This window comes from Montipora foliosa, chromosome 13 (genome assembly GCF_036669935.1).
Source record: "Montipora foliosa isolate CH-2021 chromosome 13, ASM3666993v2, whole genome shotgun sequence".
Taxonomy (NCBI): Eukaryota; Metazoa; Cnidaria; class Anthozoa; order Scleractinia; family Acroporidae; genus Montipora; species Montipora foliosa.
The window spans coordinates 35,565,921-35,576,915 of NC_090881.1; the positions used below are offsets into that span (position 1 = coordinate 35,565,921).

Here is a 10,995-nt window from a genome sequence, read left to right on the forward strand (position 1 = left end):
TAACCCATAATTTCTCGATTCGCTCTGACGAAGGACTAACGCTCGAAACGTCAAAAAATTATTTATAGATTCGCTCTGACGAAGGGCAAACGCTCGAAACGCGCGTACGTCAGCTTTTAGAATCTCTGTACGGTGGCCAATTTATATTATCAACTCCGTTGGATAAAACCAAATTTTTGTATACGTAACTGCTGTGTTTGGGCGAGCCTGCTGTGTAGTGATTCAGAGGAAGTGATGTCAAATGCATCACGTGGGGAATGACGTACTTCGCACATGCTCGATGGAAAATCTGTCGGTTGCTCGCAGTGGTTTCTCTCTCGGGAAGCTTTGGAGAAACCAACTGCTTGCAGGGTACGCGTGAAGGGACTTACGGGGATAAAACAAAAAGAAAAAAAAATGGCGGACGCCTCACGATCGAGTTGTCGCCCAACACACAGGCGCCCCAAGCTCAGTGTGAGCATGGCCGACAAAAATATAAGGATTTGTATGGGAATCCCGATTAAAAGCTTAAGAAGATAATTATATGAAAAAAATCTCAATTAAAAAGCCTACCTTTATTGTCATTGTGGATAGCTTCTTTCCTGTATAGCTATCATGTTCCAAATCCGACACGATTTAAGTCATTTTTCAATTTCGTAGTTGTCAACGCCTATAATAATATCCCAAGGATGGAGACTAAATTCTCAGGTGCCACCAATTTGAGTCAAATATTCCTGGATAAAATGTCCCCACGGTCACAATTCCACATCACAATCAATTGACGAAGATTTAATTAACTCTCATGATCTCAACCCACCATCAAAGCAACAGCAGTCCTGCGAGCGACCTCAGGCGGTAACATTGCAAGTAAAGTAAAGTAAAGTCTGCGTACGAGCCTAGAAAGGCCCATCAGGCAGGCGCTTATCTCCGGTTTCTGTAGCATGAAGCGACTAGGAGTATTTCTACTCCCCCCTGGATGGGATGCCAGTCCATCGCAGGGTTACCCCCAGCATTAAATTCGCCGCTCGGGAAAATGTGCTCGCACGAGCCACGATTGGTTTTGGTTTCACTTCTGATTGGTTGAAAAAATGGCAAGAGAACTTTGAGCCGATCACTGAGTGAAGTAATGCAAAACCAAACAAATTCGCTAATTACTATACCACATGATGGCTAAGCCAATCAAAACACTAGAACTGCATTATCCAATAATGTAGCTCTAATCCAGTTATATAACAACAACCGAGGAGGCCCAGTACCTACGAAGCTCTAGCTGTTTCCTCAGGTGTTATCTCAAGATGGCGCCCCCGGGTCCCACTGTGCGCAAAAGAGACTATGTTGAAGACGATGCAAAGCTCCTCGATGGCGATTTTTACCGAATGCCTCCGGTATTGCTTTCTATTTTTATAGTTGGCGCGATTGTATTTTTCTGGGTAAGATATATTTTTCTTTGTAGTCATTCCGTTCCACAAACACTGGTTTGTCGCGTGATCAACCACCTAACATCGTGACTTCGACTGGGAATTGGAGCGATTGTAGAATACCAAGCCATTATTACATTCTTGCACCGGCATTCTCCGAAGAACTAGGCTTATAACAATACACACTATCCATATGCAAATAAGAGGTATCGGGTATTCTGCAGTCTGGGCCAATTAGGGGGGTTAGTTGTTTCAATGATCCTCAATGTACATGCCCGTTCAAGTATCCCATCATAGAACGATAATTTCAGATGAAATAAATATATGTATTTGAAGTACGGACTGTGCACGAAAGGGAGAGGTGATTCCCGCACTTATCTCAACAATTTAAGCGAGTTTCTTTCATTTAACAATGAAATGATATATGAAATGGATCATATATGAACTGCAGATATGAAATCAAGTGAAGCTATGATCCTCGCAGTTATGATCCGCAGTTCATATATGATCCATTTCATATATCATTTCATCGTTGATTAATTTCTCACGGGAACATTGGAACCCAGAAATGACCAGCTCCCAACGTCAGTGGCTTCATAGCTCAGTTGGTTAGAGCGTCGCACCGGTATCACGAGGTCACAGGTTCAAACCCTGTTGAAGCCTGAATTTTTCAGTCCTCTCTAAGCAATTGCAAAAATTGCGTTCATAACTGCGAGGATCATAGCTTCACTTGTCTTTCATTTATCAAGTCCTTTCGCAGCAACAAATGAGACCAACAAATATTGACCCGCTCCCAACTGAGTGGCTTCATAGTTCAGTTGCAAAAGTCATGGGTTGGAATGCCATTAAAGCTACCTGAATTTTTCAAGTGTCTATAACAGACAGTTGCTTAAACCATGCTGAGAAGAGTGAGGATCACTGCCCCCTTTCGTCTATAACCTGCACTTCGGAAATAGTTTATTCATTTATTTCATTCATCAAGTCCTTTCACAAAAACACACAAGTTCAACAGGGATGGTGCCAGGGCCGATGGCGCCGTGGTGAGAGCACTCGCCTCCCACCAATGTGGCCCGGGTTCGATTCCCAGACTCGGCGTCATATCTGGGTTGAGTGAGTGGCTTCATAGCTGGGTTGGTGGAGCATTGCATTGACATCGCAGAGGCAATGGGTTTGAGGCAAATTAGAGCTACAGTGTTGTACCTGACTTTTTCAGGTGTGTCTAAAGGTGGGCAGACATGAGTGGTCATGTTGCAGGGACATGTAGCAGGGACAAAAAGGACCGTGTGTAGTACACGCTGAGGCGACATGCATTAGTCATGTAGTGGGGACATGTAGCAGAGACAAAATCACAACATTTGCACACACATGAAAATGTTGCATGTACATGTTTCAGGGTTATGTTACAGCGACTTCATGGGACACGGCGCGGGGACAAAATCATCCTCAAATTGGTGTTGCACAATTAGAAAAGCATCAGTTCACACGAGGGGGCATGTCACTGCAACATAACCCTGAAACATGTACCTGCAACATTTTCGGGTGTGTGCACATGACTGTTGTGATTTTGTCTCTGCTACTACACATCCCTGCTACATGTACAATTGTCGCCTCAGTGTGCACTTCACAAGTTTTTTGTCACGGCAACATGACCCCCTGTGTCTGCCCACCTTAAGAGATTGCTCAAGAATTAAAACCTGGGTCACTTACTGTTTAGCATAGTTTTAATATTGAAATCTGCAGAAAAATGAAAATTGATTTTTTGGTCATAGTAGCACTTTAAGTATTTCTCTTTCTTGAATACTGGCATTTTTTAATAACTGATCCATAACTTTTACTGCAGCTGATCTGCTATGACAGTGATGCTGTACCATTGCATGCTATGGGATCATTTGGAAAATTTGTGTTATACTTGATGGCTAATCACATGAAGACGCTGAGACTTGGGTGAGTAAAGGCTTGAGATTATTTAATACCAAGGTCTTTTTCAAACTTTCCAAAATAATGCTGTTAACATCTTTAATAGGATAATGTCACTGGTATTTTTTTTTAGTTTCAGATTTCTAGTTATGGTCCATGTTTTGGAGGGTGGCTTTGCCTACAGGATTTGCAGGTGAGAAAAAGTTAAGCATGTTTGGTTCCAGAAGCAAAGGGCTCAGTAATTTCCATCTTGCCAACTTAAAAAAAATTCGGCCATTTCTTTCTCAACATTGTCTTCTCTTTTTATGTAAAATTGCAATTTTGCTGATATTTCCAAGAGATGAAATTGGTCCTCCAAAAACTGTTCCATTTGATACCTGGGATCTTTTTAACCCATTGACTTCTGGGAGTGAGACAGTTAACAGATTAAATACTCTGTCTAATGCCAGAAGATTTTACTTGTCAACTGATTAACCTATGGTACATAGGGGGGCGAGCTAGGGAGCCTGGTGAGTTAATCAAAAACTCCAAATGTCCAAATTATAATTTCAATCTTTTATTGGCAGAAAAGTGGTCCTACATTGATCCATAACCGAGCAAGACGGCGAATGGGTTCAATACCAGGTTGGCATCACAGCCTGCTTTGCATTGACAAAGTTCTTTTGAAAACAGCGATTGCCAATGCAAATTAATTTGTGACGTCGACCTGGTATCCACACATTCCCCTTCATTGCTCAGCCATGGATCAAAGTATGACCACTTTTCCCATGTTTAAAAGCCAACAAAAGAGGGAAATTTCAATCAAAAGGTTCTAAAAAACAACACCATGTATTTTTGGACGACCACGAAGAATCAATTAAGTGGAAAGTGTGTTGAGGTGATGGGTACTTTAACTTGTTGCTCAACTGTGATGATCTACAACTCATGTAATTCAAAATTGTCCAAACTGAGAACAGTTCATGTTTATCCTGCAGGCGGATGAATTTTTCTCGTGCGACAAGTTTCAAGTGGCTGGTACAAACAGTTGTGGTTGGATTTCCGTCACTTGGCTTGCTTCTTAGATATAGAAAGGAGAGAGAAGATGCCAAAGCCAAGAGTGAATAACAATCTGGATGCCTTGCACATGAAAATCAAGAATTGAGGACACAACTTAATTCTTCCTTCCTATATTATTATTTTTATATCTTTGAAATTTTTTAGTGTTACCAACAATGCGAGTGTTATATTCATTCAGTAACGAAGCACTAATTTGACACATGACAAGTTAAATGATTGCAGAGACTGAAGGAATAGAGAGAATTAACAACCTAGCTTATGTGATGCAGAATTTGGGAATCAAACCTGGGGACAAAGAATAATATTTAGTAGAGGGCAAGAGCTTTCATCGATGTGCCTACCTTGATTTGCAGAAATATTACTTTCACCGTTGCTTGAAAGGGAGATACAGTACCTGAGCTTGAGTCATACATGTAAAAACTCTTGAAATTGATCCTATTTATCAATAGTATTTCGTTCATGTTAGTTTTTGAAGTAAAGCCCATATTATATACGGGAAGACCTTCCTTGAGCACACTTGTAGCAACTAGTGACTTTAGATCATCTGTTGTTGAAATAGCCATGGATTTCAAATTTCAATATAAAATTATTTATTTATTTCCTTGATGTACAGGGAGAGGGTTGCTTAAGCTATGGGCCATTTGAAGCTGGCGATCACATGACCAGTACAAATTTTGCACTGGGACATCTAAAACAAAGCAATTTAATTTACCCTAAATTTTCTCTGTTTTAGATGTCCCAGTGCACAATTTGTTCTCCAGTATTGTGGTTTTTGTACCATGTGATTACTAGCTGCAAAAGGCCTATTGTCTTAACAATAAAAATGATTGTAATGTGATATTTGCACTGCTTTCCGTACTGCACAACTTTTGGCGAGTTAAGACGTCTTGAAAATATGTAGTAAGTTAAGAGATGATTGCTGACTGGGTGGAATCTGTAGTTTGTCTGTTGCATAATGTATCATAAAGTGCAAATATGGATGGAACTTTTTGTGATTAGTAATGAAAGACTATTCATCGATTTGTAGCATGCTTTGCAATTCCTTGAGGCTTGAGGGTGCAACATCAGCTGGAATTCTTCCATGTCTATCTTTCACTTCCCTGAGACCGGAATCCAAGTCCAACAAAATTCTCACAACATCTTTTTGCATCTTTTCAGCTGCCTAGAAAAACGTTTTACCAGAAGAAGCAAAATAATGATTTAACAACTCGTCACATCACTCTAACACAGCTGTACTGTTCATGATGAATATTGCTATGAACAGTACACGCTGAAGCAACACGTCTGTGTCAAAATTCACTGGTGGAAGAACCACTTCACTATTAATCCAATTACCCCTAAACCGGCCTCAACCAGCCATACTTATTATTTTACTCTGTCTAACACCAGACAATTTTCTTCGTCAATGGGGAACCCCCAGGAGTCAATAGGTGAAGCTGTCATCTGTTTTTGAGAAGTGTATAAGGCCTGTCAGCTTTTCTGCCATGTAAATATGGCATCGCATCCATACACTTTTCTTCAGGGATTTGCATAAGTTGAGATGTCCAGCCAAAAATGTCTGTCCTCAATTCCCTGTTTGCATGATTACTATTATAAATTTATTAACAAATTTCCCTCCCCTCTTCCACTAGGGGTTAATATTTTTGGTATTATTGGCAGGGTTTATATGGGCTCTTTACAACTCAACAACCAACCTTGCGGTTTCAGCATTGACTTGGTGAAAAGGATACAATGTTGGACATGTATTATTTGACCGGTGTCCAAAAGGTGAAGAGTGAGGAAACAAAACATTTCAAAATACACCACTAAATAGTACAATGTTCAAAGGGGCTGGGCAATCTGCAACTCAGTGAATCATGTGCGCCATGCGAGTCTGGCATTCAAGTCAAAGGCACCCATTTTAAATAGCGCTGATAAACAGTAAAGGCCGGGACACACTAGGCGACAAGTCGCAGCGACATGTCTCTGCGACAAGTTCCTCCATGTGTACTACTTGCAAAACAAGTCGCTGCGACACGACGCCTGTTCGGTGCACACGCAGTGATCTCGTATGAGGGGGAATGTGAACTAGTTTTCTAATTCAATATGGCTGACCATATGACGCTCTCTCATTGGTTCATTTATATTTTGTCGCAGCGGCTTGTTGCCGGAAGTGTACACACGATGCGACAACGCTGCTTTCGCTAATTTTGTCGCTGCGATAAGTCGCACGAATTCAAAATGGTTTGAATTTGTGCGACTGATCGCAGCGACAATATTCTGCCGCAGCGACAATGATTTTCATGAAATTAACCGTGTCACACAAGGCGATTTGTTGCGGCGACTTGTCCCCGCGACGTGTTGCAGCGACTTATCGCCTAGTGTGTCCCGGCCTTAAAGTCTAAGCACCCATTTTAAAACAGTTAGCTTTCAATAACTGTAGTGTGACTTGCATGATTCACGGCCATGGCTTGCATGACTTGCACGGCTCTCACATTGTCCTCACTCAAATTCAAATTAAATGAGCAGTAGTTTTTTATCAAAATTGTGTACACAAAGAAAGTGTACCTGAGTGCATTTTAGACCCGATAAAACTTGAGCTTGGCTTTTTGGATTGCGTTTTAAAAATAAAAACCCATGCTACAATGAAATATAAATATTCATGAAGGAAATCTTTTTTCATAGTAGGAATAAAAGGCTTGAAATAACTGATAATCAAACCAAACCTTGTTTCCATGACTTGAAAACTCTGATTCCATCGGAATGACATTACTTTCTTTTACAGGGTTTACTAATAACCCGTAACACCTGTCATGGGTTTCACTTGTACATGTTAAGGGTTTAAAAGTGTCCCCATCAACTAGTAGATAAGTTTGTCAATCAGTTGCAATGTCACAGCTGAAAATATCACAGCAAGTCAGCTGTCAAAAATTCTGAGACTAATGAGAACCCTGGTTAACATAATCACACACATGAACTCTAGGACACTTGAGGACTGGAGTGATGTGATACAGATTAAGAATTATTCACAAGTTTTATTTTTCAGTTGCACCTTGTGCAATGCCGTTTGTCCATCGCTGTCACAAATTCTTGCATCAGCACCATGTTTGATGAGAATTTTCATCACTTCACTGTGTCCAGAATATGCAGCTCTATGCAGAGAAGTGGCCTTGCCTGATCTGGTTTGAGCATTTACGTCTGCACCTCTTTCAAGGAGTAACAGGCAGATGTTGGCATGACCGCTGCGACTGGCATAATGCTGTGGTGTTAAGGAAAATAAATCAATTAAGGTTCATTAACGAAGAACCAGGATACATGGCACTCAAGGGGAAAATGGTTTTACTGGAACAAACTTTAGTCTGGAAGGTGTCGTCACGCAATTCACTACAGTAACTGTTTTCAAAGGTCACATCACCGTCAGCTGTAGCATTACAGACATAATCCTTAACTCTGTTACTTACCCTAGCTTAGGACTAGATCGATCAAAACTTAGTTAGCCTAAGCAAGTTAAGAGGTTTGTTGTGACAACAGCTTCTACCGCACACCAGTGGCTCACTTGGTTGAGTCCCGGAGGTAACAAATTATGAGTTTTAATTAGACAACATTAAAAAATAGTTAATTATCAAATGTCTCCTGTCATAATTTTTTGGCTCAGTACCCTAAAAGGTTCCCGAAGAGGTACCAAAACCGCTTTTTTAACCCCTAAAACGTACGACGAGCACACCTGTCCTTTTTATATGGGTGTCGCCCCCCCCCCCCCCCCCCCCTCTTCCTGGTGGGTTGAGCATTAGGCTGCCATGCAAGAGGTTGTCTGCCATGCAAGAAGTTGTGAGTTCAACTCTCAAGTCTTCTCTGATAAGAATGAAGTAGACCGTAGGTCCCATCTCAGAAACCCTTTGATGTTCATAACCCTAAAAGAATCCACACACTAGTACTATTCACAAAGAGTAGGGCACGGAGTTCCTGGTGTTGTGGTCTGTCCTCTGTGGAATATCATGGTTGGGCGGTTAAATGATCGGATATACTAGCCACATCAAGCTACTCTAAACCTGAGGGTACATAGACTGTATTCATAAATGGCCGCCAAGAAATTGATCTTTTGTCTTCATGCTAATCATCCTCACTAGCCTCACTTTGGAGCAAAATTCTTTTGAATTTTATTCCTGCTAATGAGGCTGGTGAGGATGATTAGCATAAAGACAAAAGAATAATAATATTACTCAGCCGCCATTTATGCATACGCCATACGGTCTATTTAGATAAAGGTATCATGATGCTGATGATGGTGAACAGCCAGTGATATGCTACAAGCATTACCTGCAAGCTTGACTCACCAATTAATAGACCATATTCGTATTCTCAGTATTGGACTGGAACTAGCTTGCAATGGAGGCTAATTCGGGGAAATCTTTTCAAATGCAAATACTTTATAATATATTCCCCCGCATTAGCCTCCATTGCAAGCTAGTTCCAGTCCACTACTGGGAATACGAATATGGTCTATTATCACCATGTTTATTTATTTGTAGCACTGACAGTGACATGTAAACTGGCCTGTGACCTGTGTTTTAGATCAGACCTGCTGCAATTAAAAAAGCACAAATTTGAATCTTAAATAGAATGATAAAGGACTTGGCCTACAATTGTTTAAATGATTTTCCCTATTCATGGGGTGGTACTATTAGTACAACCCCATGAGTAGGTTTTAAAATGTTGAGAGGGTGGGGGGTGGGATAATGTTACATGCACATGCATGTGTAGGTCAGCCATACTTGCTCACTTTTTCTGAAAATATCCTTTACCAGTGCAGTGTATCCTGAGCCATCTCTTGCATCAGGGTCCCCTCCCTTGTCCAAAAGTGATCTGACTCGTTTGATATTACCATCTAATGCAGCTTGCCAGATTCCTCTCTCAAAGTCCATTTCTGTGAAAGACTGTGCACATGGTAAAGGTTTTGATGCACAACCACAGGCTTCCTCATGTTCACAGGATTGGTCGGCCATCCAACAGTCATTTAAGGAACATGGCAGACTTCTCCACCACTGCGCTCTGGAACGTGAAAAATAATTAATTTCCTGCCAATTCTATTTTACGTCATGTAAAGTGTTAAACAAATAGCTAGTCCATTGTAGTTTGGGGAAATACCTCATGCATATACCCACCAAGGGTCCCCAACTACGTAAGACACGCAAATTATTCAGTTTCTCACAATTCAGTCATCCATATACATTTACCTTCATCTATATCTCTTTACCTCCATTTATAAAAATTCATCATCATCTGTATTAATATACATTCACTCCTGGTCATTTACCTTTAATAATATTCATTAACCCTCATATACCTTCATCTACCTTCAATCATAATATTATTCATTAACCCTCATATACCTTCATCTACCTTAAATCCTAACAAAGCCAACAACAGCTCTACTCCACAAACCAATGCCTTATTCAACATCTAACACTTACAGACAAGATGGCATGCATCCTTCGGCTAAACTTCAGAGGCCGGTTCCTCAAAGATGTAATAACTCTATTCCAGGGATAAATATGCCGGAATAAGGCACATTTATCCCTGGAATTGTTGGTTTTCACTCACGTGATCAACAGCCATGTTTTTCAACGAAAACAAAAGGAAGCGCTTGCACAATGATAGAGTTAAATTCCCGGAGGATTTGGTCAGGGCACCAACATGGTCACCTTTTCTTTGTTTAGGGGCACCAACATGGCGGTCGTGACGTCATGTGAAAACCAAGAATAGAGTTATTACACCTTTCAGGAACCGGACCCAGAATACCCCGCCACTTCTTTGCATTTCATTGAATAAGCTAAGAATAAGCTCTATTGTATTAAGTCTCGTTCTTCAAAAGATGCCGCATAGGGGAAACAATAGTGGTTAGCTGTGGCGGGGTATTCTGCAGTTGCTCCCATCCTTCACAGAAACAAGTGTTAACACTTGGTGCACAACGGAGGTTCCACCAACACGGCGGCTAAATACAGAACTCTGCAAAATTGCGGGAAATGATTCGAGAAATAACTCAGAAACGATGCACCGCACAGACCTAGGAAATGGAGAGGAGATTTCTAAATTTGTCTCCAACAACATTCCAAGTTTTTGGCTTTTTTCATTAGTGTGATAAACATGAAGGTGATGTTCCAGAATTTGTCATAATTTCATAACGATGCGATGTTGCGGCATACACAGGCGGTCATGATTATTACTCCCCACACTTTGTATCACTTACTTCTCAACCTTTTAAGTCGTAAGTGCTTGTTTGTTTGTTTGTTTTGGTTTTTTTTTTTACTTTTTCGGCGATAAACGGTCTGCAGAACTTGGATGCGCCGTGTAAGGTTTCGTGTCAGAAGTACAACATATGTCCTCATACATAACGTATATAAAATAGTAATCAAAACATCTGCTGTTTTGGGTTAACGTAGGCTCAGGTATGAACGTCACGTGACAGATGCCCCGTTTCAGCTTGCCTTTGGGCCATCTACGTCCACAGAGGCCCCCAGGCTGGCATCATTAAGCCCGAATGTGGGAAAAGGCAAACCTTTGAAAAAAAACAAAGGCGAGAGATGGTTTCATGCAAACTGGGACGCCTAAAATGCTCTGTTGTAAACATGGCGGTTCACGAGTGAAG

General features: G+C 41.0%; 2 protein-coding genes across 3 annotated transcripts; one reads left to right on the forward strand and one right to left on the reverse strand.

Moving 5' to 3' along the window:
• Positions 1 to 1,231: 1,231 nt before the first annotated feature.
• Positions 1,232 to 4,869, forward strand: LOC137983282 (transmembrane protein 254-like). The gene is made up of 4 exons (XM_068830484.1): positions 1,232 to 1,409; positions 3,238 to 3,341; positions 3,448 to 3,507; positions 4,289 to 4,869. Exons 1-4 carry the CDS (start codon positions 1,275 to 1,277, stop codon positions 4,416 to 4,418), a joined length of 429 nt encoding a protein of 142 aa, XP_068686585.1. The 5' UTR covers positions 1,232 to 1,274; the 3' UTR covers positions 4,419 to 4,869.
• A 510-nt stretch (positions 4,870 to 5,379) lies between these two features.
• LOC137983281 (ankyrin repeat domain-containing protein 39-like) lies at positions 5,380 to 10,717 on the reverse strand. 2 transcript variants are annotated; one of them, XM_068830483.1, is made up of 4 exons: positions 10,597 to 10,717; positions 9,152 to 9,398; positions 7,402 to 7,608; positions 5,380 to 5,532 (listed from the first exon to the last, which is right to left on the reverse strand). In XM_068830483.1, the coding sequence occupies exons 2-4, from the start codon at positions 9,350 to 9,352 to the stop codon at positions 5,380 to 5,382; spliced, it is 561 nt and encodes a 186-aa protein (XP_068686584.1). In that variant the 5' UTR covers positions 9,353 to 9,398; positions 10,597 to 10,717. The 2 variants fall into 2 exon arrangements, with proteins under 2 accessions (XP_068686584.1, XP_068686583.1); XM_068830482.1 differs by having other exon boundaries at positions 9,122 to 9,398.
• Between the last annotated feature and the right edge of the window lie 278 nt (positions 10,718 to 10,995).